This window comes from Juglans microcarpa x Juglans regia, chromosome 7D (assembly GCF_004785595.1).
Source record: "Juglans microcarpa x Juglans regia isolate MS1-56 chromosome 7D, Jm3101_v1.0, whole genome shotgun sequence".
In the NCBI taxonomy this organism is placed as follows: Eukaryota; Viridiplantae; Streptophyta; class Magnoliopsida; order Fagales; family Juglandaceae; genus Juglans; species Juglans microcarpa x Juglans regia.
This window is the reverse complement of record NC_054606.1, coordinates 3,386,328-3,411,047: the sequence shown is the minus strand read 5'-3', so window position 1 is coordinate 3,411,047 and position 24,720 is coordinate 3,386,328. Positions and strand designations below refer to the sequence as shown.

Sequence of the window (24,720 nt, the reverse complement as noted above, 5' to 3'; positions counted from 1 at the left end):
ATACTTCAAATGACTCAAATCTATTTTATAGTAAATAGAACTTTACAATCTAATATATAATATCAAATTAGGTCAATTTATAAATTTATATTTATAAAATTGTTTTGCAAGTGAGACATTTCTCGTATATTTATATTTAATTTTTTTTATTAATAAAGTACATCAATTAATAAAATCAAGTACAACATTACAAAACTGCTGGGTACTACATTGCCCTTAAAAGACCAACAATATTAGCATCGGCAGCCCATTTAGCAATCAAATCTATCATATTATCTGACCAGCACCTCAATCTCCAGTTTTTAAACAAAACATTGGAAGGTGAGGATGTAAATCCTCTTTTATTTAATGTCCAATTAGATGGTTTAATCTGATGAGATAAACACTCATCATGCAGAAGCCCGATTAAGGGTTTCCCAAATAAATATTTAAGATGTCTTTCACCCTAAAGGCAGTAAAAATCTGTGGCAAAAAAAAAAAAGGTTTCTACAAACTGGCTTAGGCGCTCTGAGTCAATGCCCACTTCTTGTGATGATCGAGACGATTTAGGTTAGATTTAGATAGTGAGTTGAGATTAAATGAATTGAGATAAAAATTGAATAAAATATTATTTTTTAATACTATTATTGTTTTAAGATTTGAAAAAATTGAATTGTTTATTATATTTTATATGAAAATTTATAAAAATTATAATGTTGATATAAGATGAAATGAATTGACAGTGTTTCTCTATTCAAACTTAGCCTTAGAGACTTCGGGGATTGCATCGGCTTTCGTGGAGGTTTCATCTCTTTACGGCAAATAAAAAACAGGTCAGAAAGGGTGCACAACCGAGGGAGCATCATAACCATCACCACCAATATAAGTTGCAATGGCCTGCAGAAATCTTAAGCACACTCAATTATATTAGTAGCAGCAATGTCACTGTCACCAAAATGTAAAGCAGAAACCCCTCATCATCAAAATGAGCGACAGCAACCGCTCCACTCAACCTCCACCAACATTACCAAGCAGCATCACCAGTTCCTACTATAGAAACGTGAAATGGGGACCTATGCCACCAAACATGGCATCCAACAGAAAAAATTGTTGCATCTGAAGTTTTAAATTGGTGACTGTACTGCTTCAAGGAAAACATGTTATCCACTGCAAACTTACGAACAGGTAGATACTATAGTGACCAAAACTATTCAGGTTTAAAGGCATCAATTCCTCAACAAATGCAAATCCAGGTAGCATCACCAGCTGAAATTTCACCCTGTTCATCCCGCAATCCCATCACATCAATGACACTCCAAGATGTCGAATAGTTCTTGCATTATTCAGGTATCCAAAATCAAGGTCTACATGACACCCAACCTTCAAAAGTCGAAAAATATTTTTCCACCCTTCATGAATGTACTCCTAATCTCTTATTTTTTGCATTGAGTAGGACCAATGTGATTTTGAACAATTATAGTGAATTTTCATCCCTAAGATGGATAATATAAACCAGTTCAAAAGTGAAAATACCAGTATTTGGCACAAGGTCAATGTCAAGATATGCCACACTATCTCATTAACACACGCCGTCTTTCTCTCTTTCATAGAGTCACGCTACCTCGTATAAACCCCCTCCTTTCTTACAAACACGTACATGCACACACTCCTCCCACTCACAGCATATGAACTCAATCTACAGCTAAACAGAGACACATTGACAAGGTCACTGATAAAAGAGTAACTTAAGCATCATTATAGCTTAGTGCTTATGGACATACAACAAGTAACCAAAAATCACAGAGCATCATTATCAAATGGGCTTCACGCACACACTTCAAAATTGCGAATCAACATGCAGTCCAACGCCTATCCATATGGTGAATTACGTGAGGAAATGATCAATTCCTTTTAGTTTCACTAATGTCAAGGGGAGGGAATCCACACTATCAAAATGTAATAGCAGGCTACTAATTCTAATGGAATAGAACGAACGGCCACTAAAACATGACAAGATATCTGCATAGATACGAGGCCATATTGAATTTTCATCTCTGCATTATCTTCCATTGCATGTGCAGCTTCTTGCAGATAATGCATGCGGTGACCTAAACACCAGCGCTCATGCCAGCCATAAACATAACGACAAAGAATTTTCCTTTTGCATCGGATTTATAATAATATTGAACAATCTAGGATTCAAACTACAATAGAAAGAAATTCCAAATTGGCAAGCACAAACCAGAAAACAATTTCCAACCCCAATCCAACTTAAAATATCACCAAGAGCGAAAACAACATGTGAATCAAGAAACAAGCATAGGCAACCAAACCCGGGTGCTCATCCCACCTCGCTGCCTCCAACAAAAGCCTTGCACAAACCCGCGTCGACCACGCAATGAAAGCTGCCGCCGTAACAAGAATGACCGGCCCGCCTTGCGGCACGAACAGCGCGAGCGCCGATAGAATCACCATCGGCAGCATAGAGTAACCGACCAGACTCAAGCACCTGTATAAATCCAAGCTCCCGTTCCGCCCGGCCAGCATGTTGAACACTATGTACAAAAAAAACAGCAGAGATGGTGGCCCACCCGAGGATTATCCCGAAATGGATCTTCCCGGCGAGCAGTTGGAAAAGCCCGAAAGCTAAAAAGAACAGGAACGGACCCGAGAGGTCCGCCTCGGAGTGGAGATTCGGGTTTGGGCGAAACGGGTTGAGTATCGAAATCGTTTTGCTCCAGATTTGCTTTGTGTTGATGCCGAGCTCTTCGAGAAGAGGCGGTTCTTCGTCGAAGTTTGAGCTTGCGGTGGTAATTGTTGGGCCGAGATGAGGGGCGGCGAAGGAGGTAGATTGAGCGGCGGAGCCCACGTCGAAGGACAGAAAAGGGATGGGGTTCGTGGCGGATGGGCGTGGCTGAAACGGCGGCGTTGGCCGCCGTAGGGCTGCGGATGTGGGGCCTTCAGGTGGGTCTCCACCGGAAGGGAAAATAACGGGCGGGACGTTGAATTGCTTCGACATTTTGGGGGGTAAGGATCTGGGTTTTGAGGAATTGGGTTTCTCGGAAAAGTGGATTGTCTGTGCACTTATATTTGTCCGAAGAACCTTTAAAAAGGCGAAGTGACGACTAACCTGCTGAACTGGTGGACATCCGTATATTATTTTTTAAGTTATTATATATTATTAATTTTTATGTATTATTTTATTTATAATTGTAAACAATACACTAAAATTTCGTTTGGATTTAAAACTCATTTTATTATTATAATATTTTTAAATTTTTACACAAAATATAATAAATAATTCAATCCTTTTTTTATTATTCACAATCCATCTCAATCCATTTCAACTCACCTCTAAATCAAAACCACTCATAAAAATATTTTAATGCTCAAGAATTTCTACAAATTTTGATCAAATTTTAATTTATTCAAAATCCCTTCTAACCATATTGCTAAATACAAATAATCAATCTTAAATGTGTAAATCACGTATAAGTGTTTTATAAAAAAGTGTGCTTCAAACAAATTATATATATATATTTTTTTATTATTAGGTTTCATTTTTTACAAAAAAAAATTAAGAATTAATTACATTCTGCTCACTCGAACTTTCACTCAATTTATAATATGCCTCTGAAAATACTAATTGCATCAAAGTAGATTCTCGAACTTTCAAAACTTCCAAATCCCCCCATTCCGTCTACTAGCAACGTTAAATCTAATAAAAATTTACTGTAAATATGTAATTTTTATCTGATTAATGATCTATTATTAATTGATAGCATATATTATTTTATATTTTATATTATCAATGATAATAAATTAGATAAAAATTACATCTTTACAGTGAATTTTTATTAGATTTAACGTTGCTGGTAGACGGAAATATGAGGATTGGAAAGTTTTGAAAGTTCAAGGATCCACTTTGATGCAATTAGTAGTTTCAAAAGTATATTATGAATTAAGTGAAAGTTCGAAGAGGTAAAGTGTAATTAATCAAAAAATTAAATTAAATTAAATTTATATACTTAAAATTTGTACAAGTCATTGTTCCATCTTAAAAATATCTCTATTTTTTCACATACATAATAGACCAATTCAGGTATATTCGATAAAGAGAACTATCACATACATAGATAGATTACATAAAAATAAATTTATAAATTGATATAGTTTTATGAGATTTGTTATATCTATTTTATAATAAAAATTATTTTATAATTTAATATATCACATCAAACTATATCAATTTAAGATATGTTTAAAGTATTTTTCTTCGATAATTTAAGGAGGAAAAAGAAAACAAATGAAGTCCAGAGTTTTTCAACTCTGAATATGCTCCAAACAGGGACTTAAGAAGACTTTATCCTATAAATATCGAACCGTTGCGGAAGAAGTGAGGGGGAAGCACAAGTTCACAACACGGTGGCAGTAGCTTGCCAAAGAAAATGGCGGCGATATCTCGACTACAACTCCTCCACCACTCATCTCCGGCTCTCAAACCTTTCTTGCTCTTCCCCAAATGCCCTCCCTCATCCTCCTACTGCTTCAACCCCAATCTCCGTCGCAAATTCTCCTTCACGCCTCTCTGCTCCACCTCTGAATCAACCCACGAGGTCCCTAATCTCTCTCTCTCTCTCTCTCTCTCTCCATATATGTTTTATCTGTATGCATTTGCATATGGTTCTATTCTTCTTTCTAAAAGCTGATTTTGTTATGGGCATTCTCAGAGTTCATCTTCAACGGTTGGATCGGGAGAGTCTATAGTGGGGGATCTTCTGGACTATCTCAACGAGTCCTGGACTCAGTTTCATGCGGCGGGTACAAAACGCTCTGTTTTCCTTTTGGTCTATGTTCCTCGGTTTTTCCGGATTCTGATTAATTTATTCTTTCTTATTACAAGTCTTATGTTTCCTTATACATATATTTATTGTGTGCAACTCAATTTTATAACTGAGTTCTGGTTGTTATTTTTTGAATAAAACAAATCGAAGCTTTAGCAAAACTTGGCTTGAAAAGAAAACATACCGCTGAGTCCAGGTCTTGTTAGTTAAGTTCCGGACAACTGTAAATGTAAAATTTAATATCTCACGGGTAGATGCCTTTTGAGCCAAGTATGGAATGAACGAGCTTTTGGTCTGAGTATTTGTCAACTTTGTGACATGAACATGAACTTCAACTTTGGAACATCTCAAAATCGGGTGGCTTCAATAATAAGTTTTGAGACTTGTTATTAGTAATATTATTTTTGGTACTGATGGAGTTCGAGCATTATGGAAAAAATATAGCTCGAAGCAAATATATTGGTACTAGAATATATTGGTACTTTCCACCTCTTGGAAAGTAATGCCTTTTGGAAAAATGTTATTGTTGTAAAATATGGTAGTTTGTGGAGAGGTTGGTGTTCTAAAGATACTAGTGGTGCGTGCGGGGTGAGTTTGTGGAAGTTCATTAGAAAAGGATGAGGGCTTTTTTCAAATCATATTAGATTGAAGGTGGGAGATGGGAAGAGGATACTTTTCTGGCATGACTTGTGGTGTGGGATTCTTCATGTAAGCTGGACTTTCCCTCTCTTTTCAGAATTGCAAGGGATCAAAATGCAGTTGTAGGAAATTCTTTCTGTTGCATTGACAATAATATTCAGTGGAATGTTATCTTTATCAGGGATGTTAATGACTGGGAAGTGGATGATGTTAAGGCTTTTCTGGAAAGACTTTACAGTTCAAAGTTGATGCTAGGTAGGGAGGTCAGCATGCTGTGGATTCCTGCAGGAAATTGTAAGTTCTTAGTCCCCCTTTTTACAGAATATTAACCAGTCACATGAGTTGTGAATTTCCCTGGAAAAACATATGGAAAGTGAAAGTTCCTTCCAAGGTTGCTTTTTTCTGTTGGGTGGTATCCTTGGGCAAAGTGTTGACAACTGAAAATCTTAGAAGGAGAGGTATGTACATTGTTGATTGGTGTGTCATGTGCAAGAAGGATGGGGAATCTGTTAATCACCTCTTTCTTCATTGTGAAGTGGCCATGTTCTTGTGGAATGAGGTTTTGAATCGGATTGGTTTACTTTGGTTAATGCCTAAGGAAGTGGTGGATTTATTAGTAGGGTGGAAGGGTTTGAAGGGTTGCAAGAATGCGGTTCGTGTTTGGAAGATGATTCCTTCTTGTCTCATGTGGTGCATATGGCTTGAAAGGAATGAGAGATGCTTCAAAGACAAAGAACGTTCATTGGGAGAACTTAGGGATTTTTTCTTTAGTACTTTGAGTTTGTGGGCTAAAGCTTTTGTAATGGAAGATAATTTCTAGAATCTGTTTTAGTTTTCCTTTCGTTTTTGGAAAGTAGTAGGTATTTCCTTTGTATTCGTTCTGTGTACTTGGGCTTATGTCAATTTCTTAGGAATAAAATCTTGTATTAAAAGAAGAAGAAGATATTCTTGCAAAGGCGTCCATGGCCTAATGGATAATGCGTCTGACTTCTAATCAGGCAATTGTGGGTTTGAGTCCCACTAGGCATGCCGATTTTGGCTAGAAAGGAACAGGAGATGTTTTGAAGACAGAATGATCGATGGAAGAAATTAGGGAATTTTTCTTTAAAACTTTACATCTATGGGTTAAGGCCATTGTAATGAATGGTGATGAAATATTGGAGTTTTTCTAGTTTTTTCTTTCCTTTTAGACATTGTATGTAGGTTTTTTCTCTTGTATACATCCTGTGTACTTGGGCTATGTCTATTTATGGTAATAAATCTCTTATTAATTATATTAAAAAAAAGAAGAAGATATTCTTAATGGCCCCACACAAATTCAGTGTGGTGACATTGTTGTCAAATAAGTTTGCTCAGTTCTGAAATCTTTTCCATTCACTGATCATGCTTTAGTCCTCCAACTTAACTTTAAAATAGGATTTTATTTATTAAATTTATTAAGTTTGTCTAGCTATTTTATATTAGTTATAAGTACTTATTTCACTGTTGTGGCTGAATGATCCATATATCTTGAGGAAAGAAATGTGGAATCACTTTTAGTTTGAATTTCAGGTGATCAGGTGTTTGGTCTGATCTTTTCTCTCATTTACACTATTTTCATCTGCAGCTGAAGCTAAACGACAACTAATTGATGCTGGTTTTCATTTGTTAAATGAGAATGACGAATGGGACCTAAAGCCTGGTGGACGATACTTCTTCACACGAAATATGTCTTGTTTAGTAGCTTTTGCAATTGGGGAAAAGTGAGTGGAATAATTCCTCTTTTAAAATTTATACTCAATTCAATCTGCATACATGGGCTTGTACAATATAAGACTGACTACTGGGCGCAAAGGAGGTTGTAGACTGTGATCACTGACACTTTTAGGTTGGAAATTTTCAATAGCCCTCATTTATTGTTGCATAGTTTTTCAACCAGTTTTTTTCCTTAAATAGAAGTTCAGTTGTTACTGCTGCTTTCTAGATTGTCCATACACAACCATTAAAATTTCCTGTTCAGTTTCTTCATTAGTTTTACCCGTCTTATGTGACATTGGATTAATGGAAATTTTTTAATAAAAGGTTTCTCTTATTTATGTAGGTATGCTGTTGGTAATGGTTTTCATGTGATTGCTGCTCACACAGACAGCCCTTGTCTAAAACTAAAACCAAAATCTGCATTGTCCAAGACTGGTTATCTGATGGTCAATGTGCAGACCTATGGTGGTGGTTTATGGCATACTTGGTTTGACAGAGACTTAAGTGTTGCTGGAAGGGTGATAGTGAGAGGTAGTGACGGATCTTTTGTGCATAAGCTTGTCAAAGTAAAAAGGCCTCTGTTACGAATACCAACACTGGCCATTCATCTTGACCGGTTTGCCACTGTCTCCTTAAAGCCTATCTTCTTTTTCATTTAATTCCATTGGTAACATAAAACACATGAATGATAGTTCCATAGTAAATTTATTTATGTACATTGATGGTAATATATGAAGATTAGAGTTTAACATCTTCGTAGATTTTGAATCGATCTTGAGTCAAATTTTAGAGTAAATTTAGACTCGACTAAATAATGGTAGTTAACTTGACTTGCATAAAGGATGCATCTTTTGCTGCATTTTGAGGCATTCTAATATAAAGCTCAACTTGACTGTCTGGTTTGAAGGGAAGCTTGGTTTCTGAAATGTGGCTAGTAGAGAAAAACTGGTGATTGCTAAGGACCAATTTTATGGAACCACTTTAGGATTTATTTTATTTTATTTTATATATATAAGTAAAAATTCTAATATAATGCAATGAGAATTGATCTTGAACTTTTTAGGTTTCGAGGTTGATGAGAGGAGAGCTTAAAAGGAGGTTGGAGAGTAAAAGATAGGAGAGGAGGAATTGTTACCTGTTCCTTTGTTTGGATGTTTTGATAAATAATATGTGAGGGGAAGCAGGAATAGATTATACTTTCCTTGCTTTGGTTGAAAGGTGGGAATTTTAGAAAAGGATAAGGTTTTTATTTTATTTTATTTTTAAATTTGAGAATAAAGTGAGACAAGTGATAAGGGTCTGTTCAGGCACTGCTTGTAATTTCAATCAACGGTCAATGGATAAAAAAAATTGACAGAAATTGGTGAACCCCATATCCTCTCCCTTGAAACTCCCTTCAATTTGAGAGAATTAAAGAAAATACCTACTAATAGTCGGAAGGGTAACCCTCATCTCTTCACTTCTCCTCTGCTTCCCTCTCCCTCCATCTAAGCATACCCTAAAAGATCATTCACATGCATGTATGCAAATGAATGACCTTTGAGGGATGCTTGAGTTTTAAAGTTTAGAACAGGTTCTTATTATGTATGTCTAGTTTATTGTATGTATGATGTACCTGCAACATGTGATCACTGAGGCTATCTGCTGGCTTTCTTTCTGAATCAATATTTTGGTTATTTAGCACAGTGAATAAGGATGGATTCAAACCGAATCTAGAGACTCATCTGATTCCCTTACTTTCAACAAAACTAGAAGAAACTTCTCTGGAGTCAAAAGAGAAAAGTACAGCTTCTTCTTCAAAAGCTGCTCATCATCCACTGCTTATGCAGGTATCCCATTCACGTTTCCTCCAGTTATTAGCAAATTAATGAATGCATACCAATTCTTTTTTTATGTATATAAGTAAATGCATACCAATGCTTCTAGGTGAATTGTGAATTGAGCATACTCTTTCTATGAAAAGGTAAAATGTTCAAACAATCACGTCACACAATCAAATTTGTCACATTTCAATATCATGAACAACAGAAATTCATTGAGAAATTTCTTTAAGATAATCTAAGATGACTTTATTTACATAGTTTTGGGAGAGTTGTATAGCTAAATCTCTAATATTGTGCCTACTGTCTTTGAAACACATTACTATCTGATTAATTCCTATCATACCTTTCCATATGAATAACTAAATCTTTTTAATTGCCCAGGAAAAAATAGTTTACCTACTTGTTGAGACAACTGCTTAATGTAATGGAGCAATATATACATTTCTATGAAGTAGTTGAAGGTGTCAGATCATCATTCTTGAAATTAATCTAAAACTTCAATTCCCAGGCCTTATCAGATGAGCTGAACTGCGGCATTGATGACATAGTGAGCATTGAGTTAAATGTTTGTGATACCCAGCCTAGCTGCCTTGGAGGTGGGAAGGATGAATTTATTTTTTCTGGAAGATTGGACAACCTTGCTTCCAGTTATTGTGCATTACGGGCACTTATTGATTCATGTAAATCATCTAGCGATTTATCAAGCGAACATGCAATTCGGATGGTTGCTTTATTTGATAATGAAGAGGTAAACATCTTTTACTGGTTCTTAAGTTTGCGTAGATGGAGTTTTATATCTATCTTGTATGCTTATTAAAATAACAGTTATGCTTTAAAATCTTTTTTTTTTTTTTTAAACTTTAGAACATGCTATATGAAAGAATATGTTATTTAAAAGTTTCTTTTTGCTATCGGAGCTAGTTCCCATTGATTGAACATATTTTACTATTGACTCTCTTATTACTAGATTGAAGGAGCTAGAAGGATCACAATTCTCTTTTGAAGTATTATTATGTTTGCGATTTTATCCATTTTCAAATATTTGAGGAGATGAGTGGCTAATGGGCAACCAGCTTGTAAGCAACATGCTATTTTTCTAAATTGGTTGTCGGAATCAGATGGCTTTCAACATTTTTTTTTCTTTTATTCTACTGCACATTTGCTTGTTACTCTTAATAGATTTGCAAATGTGGATGATCTTTTATCTGCATTGGCTCTTGCTATGTTAGCCATTTAACAAATGTTCTGTTCAAATTTTTTTCTTTAGGTGGGTTCAGATTCAGTTCAGGGAGCTGGTGCACCAACCATGTTTCAGGCTATGAGGCGCATAGTTAGTTGCTTAGTTAATGAGTATGCTGGTGAAGGTGCTTTTGAGCGTGCAATTCGCCACTCATTTCTTGGTATCATTCAATTTGTACAATTTTGATACAATTTTGACTTTGGTACTAGCTGCACAAATTTGCAGAAGTCTGTATTTATTCTTATGTTTCTGTAACTTGTATTCAGTTTTATTTCATTAGTGCACACAATTCAATTTCCGAAGTATCTTTTTGGGATGCTTTCTCTTTGTAGTGTCAGCAGATATGGCTCATGGAGTTCATCCAAATTTCATGGATAAGCATGAAGAACACCATCGCCCAGAAATGCAAAAGGGACTTGTTATCAAGCACAATGCAAACCAGCGCTATGCTACTAGTGGTGTCACGGCTTTCCTATTCAAAGAAGTTGGCAAAATTCATAACCTTCCAACTCAGGTAATGGTCATTGAAATTGACTATGTCCATGGATTATTCCTATAATCTTATATTAGGTATGCCATCGGAGTATTCCTATAAAATATATTACAAAATCAATCCATTTCAAGACAAAAGATCAGTGACACAAGGGATTCTTTATAGAAAGGAATAGATGTTTTCTTTTCTAGTCACCAAAGAAGTTTTTTTTCTTCCTTGTAGGTCATAACTCGAGGTCTCTTCCGTAAACATAAACTTGATGTTGAAGACTTAACAAGTAGGTTGTATTAAAGATGTTTGAAACATCTATGAATCTATGATCCCCATTAAGATTTAGCAATATGTTATGATTACAAAAATCCAGCTATTCTTCAAGACTAAGGGCGTATTTGGGTAATGAGATGAGATGAGAATTCTGTGAATAGTAGTGAAATGGTTTGTGAATAAATTTTTTATTGGGTTTTGGAAAGGAGAGAGAAAAATATGAAAGTTAAAATATTGTTTGAATATTAATTTTTGTTTTGAAATTTGAAAAAGTTGTATTGTTTTCTGTGTTCTACTTGAAAGTTTGGGAAAGTTATAATGTAAGTAATGATTATATGAAAATGTTGAAGATTTGAAATTGAAAAGTGTTTTATGTTTGAATGATGTTTGGGAAGGAAATTATGAAAAAATTTGATATGAGATATTCTCATCTCATCAAGTTTCCAAACATGGCCTAACTCTACTTGTTTTGGAAATAATTTGTAGAATTTAATGTGATGGAGTAGTATAACTTAATTGTCATGTTTTGCACACTAAAGAATATTAGCAACATGTTACATACCACAAACCTTGAGGCAGCAGGAATGTTTACCAAATTATTTGCTTGTGTAGGAATTTGTGGTGAGAAATGACATGGGATGTGGTTCCACCATAGGTCCAATTCTGGCTTCAGGAGTTGGCATCCGGGCAGTTGATTGTGGCATTGCTCAACTTTCCATGCACAGGTAGCAAATTAGATTACTTCTTCTAGATAGCTAGAGGTTCCCCACCCTAGGATGTAGATGCTCAAATAGCTGTGAATTTATAAATGTTATTTTCTTTTCGAGTCTGGATTGGGAAAAATTTGGGCAGTTTGAAAATATTAAAACTAGATGTTTGGACAAAGATTGCTTCATCCCAGTTTCAATGAAAGTTGGTGGTACCAAATAATAATTTTCATCCATGTTAAATTCATTTGGTAAAGTTTGTTACTTTAAGAAATTGTGGGAGGAAGGTTTTAGAGAGCATCTGAATTAATTTTAAATACACCAGTTATTTGAGTTGTTAAACAGCCAGACACCAATTAGCCGTAGCCAATATAAGGGTTTTTTTTTTTTTTGCACGGGAAATTCAACAGAGCAGGTTTCCTTCTTTGCCCTCTCTGCCTGTTCTTGACTTCTTGAATTGGTGACCTGTAACCCCTATCCAGAAAAGCAGCTCTCTCTCTGTCTCTCTGTTCAATGACCTAAATGGTGAACCATGTCATGTTCATGGCACTACATGGTGATTCAACTGGTCTCTGTACATCTATGAACTAGCTCTTCAGATTTGACCGTGCCACACTGCCAGTCTTCTTATTAGAAAATCCCTGCGGAGTTTATTCTTATTAGAGTCTCGTGAATAAAAGGGAAACATGTCTGTTTTTACTTCTTCCATTTAGTGTAGCGCTTAAGTTGGTTTCTTGTTTTTGGTTCAACTGCAGTATGAGAGAGATATGTGGGAAGGAGGATGTAGACATTGCTTACAAGCATTTCAAGGCATTCTACCAAACATTTTCAAGCATAGACAGGAAGCTGAATGTGGATTTTTAAGATCTAGGCCTACTGGAGATTATTTATTTGCTCACAGAGAGAGAGAGAGAGTTCTTTATCAAATAAATCTTCAGTTCATTATATTATTTTTCATTGCTAAGAAAGAGATGTCAGAACTGAAACTGTAGCAAGGTACATGAGCATAAAAGCAGGGATGCTATCAGTCCTTTTCTCTGTAAGGAGATCGAGGCAACTGTAATCATATGTCAAGATTTGTTGGAACTAGCTGGACCTGGGGTAGAAGTGGAGCTGATATTGTGGCTAGGGTTGTTGGTATCTATTTTTTCTTTGGAGAGTTTCTGCTTCAGTTCAGATAACAAAGCCTGGTTCTCCTGGTTTAGCAGTTGAGCTTTTTTCCTTAGCCTCTCATTTTGTTCGATTATATAACAGTTTTGCAAATATAGCTGGGAGTTCAGCTTCTCCATCTGGATCCACGTGTGTTGCCCCTGAAATGATGAAACACAAACTGGTAATCTTGGATAAATATCTTTAGTTTTCAGTACAATTAGGCAAATAGATAAACTAAAGCAAACTGTTGCAGGATCAGGGTGACAAGCTGAGTGTGACTAAATCGTTTGCATACAAGCAGAATGCCTGTGCATGTATAAGTGAGATGTAAGTGGCAAAACTGAGGTCGGTTAGAAAGTAATGAAGATTTGATAATGGCTAGACAGTACGATATGTGGGTGTGCATCTGCATGTGTTTCGATGATGGTATATAGAGGTTCGCTGCTCATTGTATGGAAGATTCAATAGTGAGTAGAGAGACCAATGTTGTTCTGTGAGAGAGACAGAGACAGAGTTGGCATGAAACGAACCTTGTATCCTTCAATCTGGAGGAATCAGAAGAGGCTGTGCTGATTATGTGGTTTCATTTCAGATATAAATATATGGTGGAATATAGAAGACAGAAAGCTAGCATGCAAAAACCATAGGATTTTACTTGAAAACGGCAAACATCCACCCACAAAGCCCCCTTGTCTCCCTTTTTCCTGTAGAAAGAACTTGATTGTACACGACTTTAACCGTCAAACACGAGAGAGGGAGAGAGGTGGTCATCATTGGCACTCTCAATAAGAAGACTTGCCTTTTTATCAAGTTGTTAGAGCAGTACACGTAAAAGTGGTGAGGACTTTGCACCAATGGCTTGTGTAGCAAAAGAAACAACTGGAAAACAGAAATGAAAAGAGAGATGGAGATATTCACTTGTGAATTTGTGCATTTCATCCATCATTTATAAATTAAGTACCTCAATGGTTAAGATTTTGTCATCTTTGTTCTTATCGCCTATGACATGTAACGCATTAAACACGAAGTAAATAATTTCTCCAATGGGTAAATGTTGAAGTAGCAAATTGGACCCTGAATTTAAGAATATCACAAGGAACTTTAGAGATGCTAACTTAGAGAGAGTGAAATTCGTGATGTAGGGGGGAGACAGCCAAACTTCAGAGGATGCCAACTTATAGAAAAACAAGTGAAATTCGTGATGCAGATGGTACAAAGAACGTAGTGGGAGAGAGCCGCTGCTGCCCCAACAGACATGGACAAGCTGCATGTGTTGTGCGGTTTGCATGTGAGACAGCACAACGAAGAGGAGGTGAGGCTCTCGTTGTTCATGTGATGTGAACAACGTGGCTGATTACTGTATTTTCTTCTATAATTTGAACCTCGAAAAACAAAATTAAGGCCTCATTTGATTTCGGAAAACATCTCATTTGATCCCATCTCACCTCATCATTACAACTTTTCCAAATTCCCACACAAAATAAAATAAACAATTCAATTTTTTCAAATTTCAAAACAAAAATAATATTAAAAAATATATTCTAACAATATTTTATTCAACTTTTTAACTTTAATCTCAACTCATCTCATTTCTAAAAACAAACGAGCCTTAAAACTAACCCTCTCTGATTATCCTTTTTGGCCAATTGGATCATTGACACGTGGAATGCCTACTTCATGATGTAGCAATATCCCATTGACACGTGTAAAGCAGCGCAAGGAACCGTGAGTAAAAATAGCAGGAACCAGGACAACCGACAAGGAGCCAATGCCATTCGACAGAACCTAAATTGGCTCAGGGCATCCAGAGAGGCTAAACATGTCCAATACTTCAATACAATTGTGCTAATCACAACTATCAGTAATATATCCAAATAAAAAGATGATAGTGAGCTCTAAAGATCGTTGTCGTGGTACATGATGTGCTTTACTTTTCTTATTTCTGCAACAAGCTAAGGTTCCAGGAACGCATAAAAAGTGATGATCAGAGCTTCAAAAAATCAATCTCAGATGCACGCCAAAGCTCCTATAAGCCAAATACAACTAACCAGGTAATTTCCTTCGCTTTGATTCTTGACGGTGCTGTTAACACAGAAAAAACATCCATATTAGTATAAAGGTTGAACTTTGAAGACTAGCTAAACAAGGAGGCATTTTGTTTTCTTTTTTGCACTTGGTTAATAAAACGTAAAGCCATAAAGAAGAAGATGAATCGGCTGACCTTCATCCAAGGTGATCAATTACATTCCCAGCTCTGGTAAAATCTTCTTCTATTCCCATTCATCATCATCATCAGTGGTAAATTGTAGCTCTAAGAGGCCTCAATTAAACGATGGGATTGGTCGAACCATTTGGCTTCTTTGTCATTCATCAAAGATGAAAGAAGTTTTCCATCAATGGAATTCGTAAATGAGAGACCACCATTGAACGATAGGATTCGTCCATGAGCTGTTTTCATCATTCATCAAAGATGAAAGAAGCTTCCATCAATGGAATTGGTAAACGGGGTGAGCTTCTTCATCATTCATCAAAGATGTAAGAAGCTTCCATCAAAACCAAGATGGTGGAATGGATCAAATATTGGTGTGCGTGATACATCCACTCCAGTCCACCTCAGTTTATATGCCTGCACTCCTGCCAGCTAAGTAACATATGCAATTGAGGCAGCCCCTCATCATATTTCAAGATTAAGTTCCAGCTGGCAGCGTGCAGGCGTGGCCCATGCCCCTCATCGGGGCCGGGCTAATCCAAAATTTGCATCAGGTTGCTGTTGACGAGACTACACCAAGCAAGCAAAGAACAGTTAATAGAGTGATTTAAAGTCCAAATAGAAAGTGGGAACAGAGCAAGACCACCAAAATTCATAAGAGAGACATCAGATATGATAAAAAAGAAGGCCCTCAGACCTCCTAAAAGAAATAGGGTGATGTATACTTCTGGTCCTCCAACCTTCATCATTCTTCTTTTTTTTATCTTTTTCTTATTTTATGTCGGGGAACCTCTCCAAGGCAGGGACCTTCAGACCCAACCCTGCAGAGTTAACTTTGGTCCCATGCACCGCACTCTTGGAAGTTTCCCTACACATCATTCTATTTGATGTTTATTCTTCACATCGCAACAATGTTACCCTCCAAGTATTGTGATTTAACATTTTTGCATTTACATTCAAAAGATACACACGGAAATTTAATAGATGCACACATGAACACACACGCAGACACATTTACATATGCAACATGAAAAGCATATCATTGATTGCCTAGCAAGGGTCTAGCTCCACTGTTTTAACCAATTTGGATGGATGGGTAAATTTGAAACAGTGCCAAAAAATTAAAGCATGATATCATTGGATAAAAACATTGGGGACCAAATAGAAATATAAATGTTGGGAAGAACAAAAAGCAGTTTACCTTCATCATCAAGACCCATATTAGTTGTACTACATGAGAGAGAGAGCTCCACATACTACATTTATAAGCCAGTTTTTGGTATGTGAAATAAATCCAATGCTATTATCAGAGAGATTAACATATTATAAACCAAATGTCTGCCAGCTGTAGCCTCCACAGAAGAAAGAAACAAAGATTAAATCTGCCAGAGGAGATAAGGGCAATTGCCTATGAGGCTAAAATTGGATGGTTATGTGTGTTTGTGTGAAGCTTTTATCCGTTTCTCATGGCGTCCGCTCGTGAGGGACATTATAGAGGGGTACGCAAGAGGCCATGGGGTCACTATGCTGCTGAGATACATGATCCGTGGAAGAAGACCAGGGTTTGGTTGGGTACATTCGACACCCCCGTAGAAGCTGCTCTCGCATATGATGGCGCCGCTCGCTCCCTCCATGAAGCCAAGGCCAAGACCAACTTCCCTGCTCCGGTCACTGCGGGCCTCACCCTCGACCTCGACCTCAACCTCCCTCCCCTCCCTTGACCACTGGAACTCCCAATCCGGCTGTCTCGCCCTCGGTGAGTTCTTGTAGCGCAGCCACGTCCTCAACGACATGAGTTGCGACGTACAGTCGGACTCTTCATCTACGCATAGGCGAGAAGCTCTTGTTACTGTCTCCCCGGGCGTAGCTCCATTGTCAGAGAGCCCTACCACGGCATCTTTTCGTGGACTCGCACGCCACGGTTTGCCCACTGATTTGAACGAGCCTCCTCCGTTGTGGCTTTGAAGGAATGCGCGAGAGCTGTCTAGGGCCCTAGGCTTCTTTTTCTTCTTCACTCGAGAGGATTGTTGTGCTTCCCTCATGCATGACTTAGATATCTCCGAGTTTTTTCATTCCTAGCTTTTGGTTTTCCTTTGAATAAAATACCAAAGACTAGTCCCCTTTTCTAGCTCTGTGTTTAGACTTTGAGAGGTAGCAACCAAAAGGAAAAATTACGAAGAAATGAAAAAGGGATATGTGAATATATTAGTAAGTATATGTTTTTCGTTTTTATTTCCAAGAAACACAACGTTCCACTTCTGTTTTGTTCCAATTATCTTCTTATTCTAGAAAGTTGGTCTTTTTTTTTTTTAATGCTAATATTTCGTCGGCAAAACGTTTGTCAGTCCGACGGTTGATATGTTCGATTTGTCCCACCAACCCCAAACCGAATCAAACGATGATAATGAGGGATCCTCATTCTGGCATTCCTATATACCTCGTAAAATAATAATGAGGGAGAAAGGTTTGTGATAAAGGGCTGATGGTGCAATAAAGAGAACCCTATCTGAATCTAAAGCATAAGCTTATTCCTAAACACTAGTGCATCAAAATATACAAATTTTTGCTATTAGCTGGTTTGTCAAATGATAAATGCCCTTTTGGAAATAGAAAAACTTATCACAAAAACAAAAAAACAAGAAGAAACATCGTCATATAAAGCTCTCTATTGTAGTTCTTAATTACAAGTTTTGAACACCATTCTAAATGCGGTAGAGGATAGTGAGAAGGAATATGGATTGTAGGATGGTAGTTGGCAGGAAGGGGTTAGACATGTCTGACGTCATTGTCATCGTGATTAATTATTTGTGTTTATGTATCTGAAAAGGAGGGTTTTCCTGTAGAAAGGGGGAGAGAGTAAGGATGGTCTTGTAACCAACCAAGTCATTATTATTCAATTATCACCTTTTTTTTATAGGTATGTTGAATTTTGACTTCAAACAATAGAAATCAAAAGAAAAGCTACCACTAAAAGATATGGGAGAGTGCCCAATGCCCTTAAGGCAGGGCATCTCTATAGTAGCAAACAGAAAAAAGGTGCCTCCTCCAGTTTGAGATAAAATCAATATTTCTATTTTATTAAAAGAAGCAAAGGTGAACTACTGAAGGCAGCATACCTGTGAAAAAGATTGGTGAACTTGTTCATGAGGATGAATGAAAGGCATCCGAAGATGCTGACAAGGATACTGAGAGGAATGCAGGTATATGGCAGATGTAGAGTGGGCACCAACATGATTAGGATTGAATGATGTCATCATGGTCTCTGGATGGCCATAGCCAATCCCTGTAGGTGTTGGTGGTGCACCCCATTGCCCAGGCAGGTGTTGAGGAAGTGGACGATGTTGGTGCTCAGGAGAAATCTGAGGCCTATGGGTAGACCCAAGTTGCGGAAATTCAGAATTGTAATTCAGTGCAGGGCTGTACATAGGCTGTATGGTATACGGTCCCCCATTGTACCCAAACCCAGGATCGAATCTTTGCATATACCTGAAGAAAAAAAAAGTTACACAAACATTTGGGTTCGCCAACAGAGAAACTTTTCAGCTAAGTAGAGTTTAAATTATGCACAAGAATAATTTTTTTTATAAGTAAATTATGCACAAGAATAATGTATAATGGATAGGATGTAGATCTTAGACTCTTGAACAGTTAAATGAAGAGTGGCATACCTGTCATAATTCCTGTCATAATCAGGATCCTTGCGATCAACTTCACGGTCCCTAAAAATAGCCACCCTACTATTTGGTTTGTTCCTACCAATTGGCTCCTCTGTTCTACTTCTAGCTGATCTACTGCTACTCATTGAAGAATCGATCAGACCTATACCAGAATTTACATCAGTAATGCCGGGAACAGATTTCTCTTCAATCTTTGAAATCCCCAAGGAACAATGCAGGGGATGATCCTGCAGCCTTTGCTCACTTTCTGGTTTCCCACCGACACCACCGGCAATATTAATACTCGAGTTAAATATTCTAGCACGAGCTTTGTTATACTCCTCTTTTCTTTCCTCTACACTTTTGGAATTGCCTGTTTTTAAAGAATTTGAACTTCCACTGTTGACAAGCTGCGACCGTTTCTGTGGCCTCTGCTTGATTGCAACCTTAATGACACTACTCTCTTCTGATGGTAAATTTACAGGGATGTCTGCAAGGCGAATCAGAGGAACCTGGCACTCAGAAGTTTTGCGAACAATAATTCTGGAGCCAGAACCATCAGGCAAACTATTGTCCAATAAAACCATTGACTGCAGTGAGTAATGCTGTGCCACCCGGTGTGCAGCCAATCGTAAATAGGATGTAGGCAGCTGTTGGAACTCCAGCTGTTGTTGAGTAGGATCGCGAATAAACTTCTCAACATCCTGCTCCATCCGTAAGACTGGAGGAAAAATATTACAAATCTTCATTGGTGTACAAATGAAAGGCAAAACAAAAAGAATTCTGAGGCATAGAAAATCACTCTTGAATACTATAAGGCCAAAACATTGACATGCAGCTGTTCAAACACACAACAAAAAATGAAAGCACTGGCAACGATGATGATGATATTTCCATACCCAACTACTTGAATCTTCCTGAACCAAGCATCATGACAGTCTAACCTTTTTTTTTATATATGTCAGTCTAAACTTACATCACAAACTGATTGAAGCATAATGATCCTATTCGAGCTACCTATAAAATTACAACTAAAAATCCCCAAGTTACTCTCTATCTTCAACTGATATCCCTCTCATTAGCATTTACGTAAACAATGAAGGGACCATTAGAATACCACAAATTGTTTTTTGTGGAAACTATATTAGAAGACCACAATAACTATAATCAACCAATCAACAGGCTGTAAACCATACACGACTGAGAAAAAACAGCCACTGCCCAGCGTACTTAGTCACCAGAGTCGGCACACTGACGTGTTTAATACGAAATACTTGAGGTGAACCATGAAGAAGTATGATATAGCTTCCTTACATTCATAGACGCGCACGGAAAACTTAAAGAACTACTCTTCACCGTTAACATCATAATGACCTCACTACTAGAGGATAAAGAATGACATAAATCCAACATAACGGTAAGAGAGTAGAATTGCAACTTACACAAAAGAGATTAACTTTATGCTAACTATAGGATTAACATTGAGGAACAAAAAAGGAATTAAAGTCGAAAGGTAAGCGTAAAATAATATTCATGGCGAATAACGCCATACCTTCCCGACCAGCAAACCAAGCCCTGTTTGGAATCATTGCAATAAATGAAATTTCAAAACTCTACATACAGATACGCAAACACCTCTACATTTACATACGCGGACACATACAGACACGTATCCAGATTCGAATACGAAAATCGACACATGGCTTACTTGATAAGCGCTCACGAGGATTCTGTAACGCTTCGCGAAGGAACTGATCGACCTGATCGATAACATCGTCCTGATCGATAACATCGTCCGGCACGTTCTCACAATCATCACCACCCGTCGAGCCCAAACCTAAATTCAAAGCCGATGAAGAAGCTAAAGCTGGAGCTGAGTCATCGTTTAGCTCATTGGGCGGCTTGGAATCTTTCTTGGAGGAGAGCATCAGGCGGTTCATGGACTCGTCCAAATCGGCCACCTCCCATGACTCCGGGGCTCCGAGATCCTCCACAGAGCCCGCCATGGCCTTTAATTGAAAAAAGAAACCACAGGAAGAAAAAAAGCAAGAAAAGAATCTAGGGTTTCGGTGGTGATGAAGAACACATCAAAAGATGTCTGGGTCGGAGGCGGAGAGCGAAACCCAAAGGCCGTCTAAGCGTTTGAACTGCATGAGAATGATCAAGGTTAGGGTTCGGAATTTTGGGGGTTGGGGGAAAGAGGATTAAGGAGGGTGATCTGGACGCAAGACGGGGAAGAGAGAGAAGGCGGCCCGGGGGGGTGGGGAGGAGAGAGAGAGAGAGAGATAGGGTTTGACGTTTTGACCATAATTGGTTTTTTTATGGGTGGGCCGTGGGTGGGTGAGCGCGTGCAATTATTTGTAACGCGATTTGGTGCGTGTGGGGGTAGGATCGGTATGTGGGTGGGCCAGGGCGCATTATTGGGTCGCTTCCGGTGGACTGTGTAAGATTCTGGAACTAATGTACAGAAGCTTACTGCAAATCACATTTTGTATTGAAATTTCAACTCATCTCAATTTATCTTATTTTTTTATTATAATTTTTTTAAATTGTTATATAAAATTTAATAAAAAAATTTAATTTTTTTAAATTTTAAAATAATAATAATATTAAAAATAATATTCTAATAATATTTTATTTAACTCATCTAAAACCATCTCAACTCATCTCTAAATTCAAACGAGGCAAATTTTTCTAATTTTACTTTAGATACAGAAATTATCACATCTCATTTCATTTTATCATTATAATTTTTCAAATTTTCATATCAAATATAATAAACTATTCAAATTTTTTAAATTTCAAAACAATAATAATATTAAAAAATAATATTATAATAATATTTTATTCAACTCATCTAAAACTATTTCATTTCACTATCCAAACAAATCCTAAATTATTAATGATTGATTTGTTGGTACAATGATTCAATATTTATTTTATGTACATGTTGTAGTTATAAATAAGGGTAGTGTCAGTGTTCCGCCCAATTTTGATCAATGGGCGTGTCTACTAGTATAAATTTTACTTTTTATTTTTTTATACACCAATATACTAACAGTCATTTCCTTAATCAGTAAGTAAAAGAAATAAATTAAAAATGAAATAAAATACATGAGCAGTCAAAATAAAGCAGCATAGTAGAAATAATAAATATTATGAAAAAATTCTCTCAATATCTTTTTTTCACATTTTTTGCTCCAAAATTTATTGAATAAATATTTATAAAAATATTAAGTATATTCTCATGCCCCGTTTTATTCCAAAATTATTATTTAATAGGTACTTAAAATAATTAAAGTGGTTTCCAACTAGAGAAAAATTCAAATAACAAAAAACCCAAACATTTTTAACACCATATAAATACACATTATCAAACGAATAATAATGTTTGAAATGATTTTCAAAAATGGAAGAAAAACAAATTACCAAACAACTAGAAGTGGATGGTAAAGGGTAAGTATGCAGCTGAGAACCCCTCAAGATGCATAAATAATATTTGAAATAATTCCCAAAAATCGACTATAGTGAAGCAAAACACAAATGGGAGTGGATCGTTGCTTACCCTGAAAGAGCTCGCCCTCGGAGTCGTGATTGTCGATCTCTTGATTCCATGGCTTTTATGGTCAAACTTCACTGTGGAAGAGCGCTGCTTTGGAATGAATGTTAGTGGCATGGTAATTGTGAGGAAATTTTCCTCTTCTGGGCCTATGTGCCAGGCCCACGAAGACCAACGAGGGCCCTAACCCGACTCAATGATCCTTCTCTAAGGGGGTTCTTGAACCCTTTTGGAATACCAGGCCCATAAGCTAAAGAAACCCGTGAAGCAATTCCCTACGTGAGAAAGATGAATGACAGGAACAAATGGGACTTATCACCTCGGTACCCCCAGTGACACATAACACTTGATGACTTGTACCTATGGGTAGGTGAGAAACGCGGATGACCCTAGATTCCCTATCAGAGGGTATGAGGGAGCGTGACGCCTACCATCTATTGGTAAGGCGTCACTCGGGGAGTCACGCTGCATTAATGACGCCAACCCCCAACCCCCACATCGCATTAATAGCACCACTCCATACTCCACACCACATTAAAAGATCCTGATAACTGCGGTAGAAATGATGTGACTCCAAAACAAGGAGGACGAGATGTCCCCCAGCAACCTCGTATAAAAGTCGGACCCCCAGGTACGAATAATTATCTCACACTCTCACATTTTAGCATAAACTACTAAGAAGATTTACTGACTTAAGCATCGAAGGCTTCACAGCCACCACCGAACCTCTCCTCCTTTGTTTTATTGAGTGTGCAGGTATAAAGGCCCAAACTCTAGTTGTTGGAACTAGACATAAAGATGTGCGAAATTTGATGTTAACTGTAATGTTGCTTTGGGCATAGTCGATTTTTATAAAAAAAAAAAAAATCCCAACAACAAATGATAAAACGTTAGTCGAATACAGCATAGGAGTTTCAATAATTTTACACGGGTTCATATTGGCAAAAAATAAATGTGAGGAATTCACATTAAATTCGAGTGCAAACAAGGCAAGGGATCTGATTGACCAAAGAGATTTGTAGAGATTATCGCTACTGTTTACTTAGCACACTAGTTGTAGAAGGCAAAAGGGAGTAGGGGTTCAGACTCTGTAATTACTTTATAGAGATTTTGCCACTGTTCAAGCACCTGAATTGCAAGAGTAAGAGGGGTTGATAGTCCCTGAGTACCCGTTCAAACTGTACACCAAGCGTAACGTGAATCCCCTGCACAATTTATCCCTGAAGAACTTTCTTTGCACTGTGGGGAAAGAGTGGCCATTTTGGATAAGGAGTTATGAACGTCTGACGAGAAATATAGAACAGGTGGGATGTCGATTGGCCAAAAGTTTTGATGCATTGCTTTCAACTGTCGTTACAATTTCAGGAGGCACGACATGGTGGGTTTGTTATAGAGGGTTTGAGGAAGAATAAGGGATTTCTATCATGGAGAGAGAGAGAGAGAGAGAGAGAGAGAGAGAGAGGGTTGGGTGCCTACTACCAAGTGCATTGAGTGAGGTTTTCTCTTCCCTCTATCATGTGTCAGTTATTTGCTCCATCATGAATAGTTTACAGACTGATGTGAATTCATTTCACTTGGATTCACTTTGTGCTTTTGGATGCTCAACTATGTCTAAATCCAAATATAACTTAGATGATCTGAGATCATCCAAGCATCCAAACACAACTTTAGACATTCTGTAAATGCCCGTACACTACTAACTAGTAATTACAATTTATATTCTTATTGAAAATGAGCTCATGCTCTTCAAATAGAATGAAAAAAAAAATTATTATGGAATATTCACTTTATACCCTTATTGGAAGAGCATTTCTTAGATTTACATAGATGGTGTGTGAGGCATAAACACTTCCCTGGATATACAAGTGGGCCATATGCTTGACCACCTTTAGTTCACCACCTTTAGTCAAAATCATAGTCATTTCAACTTCGTTGCCACTAGGGGTTGGGGCCAGGTACCGACACTTGATTCATCCCGATCCCGCCTGAGGTGGGTGGGGGCAACATCTTGCCTGCCCGGGTATATATATACATACATATATATATATATGTATATTGCGTATATTATAAGAAATTATTTTTAATCAAACTATGTTGATTTATTTTAGGGTTAATTACATTTTGCACCCTCAAACTTTCAGTCAATTCACAAGTGCCCCCGAACTAAAAATTGTAACAAAGTGGACCCTTTTACTTTCAAAACGTACCAATTCCCCCTTATGTCTATTCTCACGTGCCTAATTACCACTGCAAAGATAAAATCACCGCTGACTTCATCGAGACCAAATTTGAAAACCCTAACCCATTTGTTCTCTCCAGACCCGTGACTTCATTGACCCTAAACTCTTGGAGAACTGGTTGTTCATGGTAGATGCACCAATCTGAGTGGCTTCAAACATTTTGGGCAGTATTCATCGA

The 24,720-nt window shown here is 37.4% G+C and overlaps 3 protein-coding genes and 1 pseudogene across 6 annotated transcripts; 2 read left to right on the top strand and 2 right to left on the bottom strand.

Moving 5' to 3' along the window:
* Positions 1 to 2,123: 2,123 nt before the first annotated feature.
* On the bottom strand, positions 2,124 to 3,076 carry LOC121238631 (protein YIPF5 homolog). The gene is given in 2 exon segments (XM_041135590.1): positions 2,124 to 2,547; positions 2,549 to 3,076. Coding segments are annotated over 2 exon segments (747 nt in total). The 5' UTR covers positions 2,999 to 3,076; the 3' UTR covers positions 2,124 to 2,250.
* Positions 3,077 to 4,369: 1,293 nt separating this feature from the next.
* LOC121238627 (probable aspartyl aminopeptidase) lies at positions 4,370 to 23,759 on the top strand. Of its 4 annotated transcripts, none has more exons than XR_005935146.1 (11): positions 4,370 to 4,595; positions 4,710 to 4,800; positions 7,069 to 7,204; positions 7,543 to 7,815; positions 8,881 to 9,028; positions 9,531 to 9,770; positions 10,290 to 10,422; positions 10,595 to 10,776; positions 11,632 to 11,744; positions 12,482 to 12,640; positions 23,730 to 23,759. XR_005935146.1 is itself a non-coding variant. In XM_041135587.1 (10 exons), exons 1-10 carry the CDS (start codon positions 4,428 to 4,430, stop codon positions 12,588 to 12,590), a joined length of 1,584 nt encoding a protein of 527 aa, XP_040991521.1. In that variant the 5' UTR covers positions 4,370 to 4,427; the 3' UTR covers positions 12,591 to 13,010. The 4 variants fall into 4 exon arrangements, 2 of the variants coding, with proteins under 2 accessions (XP_040991521.1, XP_040991520.1); XR_005935147.1 differs by lacking the exon at positions 23,730 to 23,759 and adding an exon at positions 21,012 to 21,028; XM_041135587.1 differs by lacking the exon at positions 23,730 to 23,759 and having other exon boundaries at positions 10,604 to 10,776; positions 12,482 to 13,010.
* Positions 14,634 to 21,005, bottom strand: LOC121238629. Its single transcript, XM_041135588.1, has 5 exons — positions 20,452 to 21,005; positions 18,756 to 19,464; positions 18,204 to 18,573; positions 15,100 to 15,657; positions 14,634 to 14,960 (listed from the first exon to the last, which is right to left on the bottom strand). Exons 1-4 carry the CDS (start codon positions 20,747 to 20,749, stop codon positions 15,607 to 15,609), a joined length of 1,428 nt encoding a protein of 475 aa, XP_040991522.1. The 5' UTR covers positions 20,750 to 21,005; the 3' UTR covers positions 14,634 to 14,960; positions 15,100 to 15,606.
* Positions 16,527 to 17,163, top strand: LOC121238630 (annotated as a pseudogene).
* Positions 23,760 to 24,720: the final 961 nt, after the last annotated feature.

Excerpts from the sequence above, each read along its gene's own strand:
- LOC121238627 (XM_041135586.1), top strand. The coding sequence starts at position 4,428 with ATGGCGGCGATATCTCGACTACAACTCCTCCACCACTCATCTCCGGCT. Across the intron at positions 9,029-9,530 it reads ATCATCCACTGCTTATGCAG|GCCTTATCAGATGAGCTGAA; the intron begins GTATCCCATTCA and ends TTCAATTCCCAG. Across the intron at positions 11,745-12,481 it reads GCTCAACTTTCCATGCACAG|TATGAGAGAGATATGTGGGA; the intron begins GTAGCAAATTAG and ends GTTCAACTGCAG.
- LOC121238629 (XM_041135588.1), bottom strand. The coding sequence starts at position 20,749 with ATGGCGGGCTCTGTGGAGGATCTCGGAGCCCCGGAGTCATGGGAGGTG. Across the intron at positions 19,465-20,451 it reads TCCTCGTGAGCGCTTATCAA|TCTTACGGATGGAGCAGGAT; the intron begins GTAAGCCATGTG and ends TTTTTCCTCCAG. Across the intron at positions 15,658-18,203 it reads TTCACCAATCTTTTTCACAG|TCTCGTCAACAGCAACCTGA; the intron begins GTATGCTGCCTT and ends TGCTTGGTGTAG.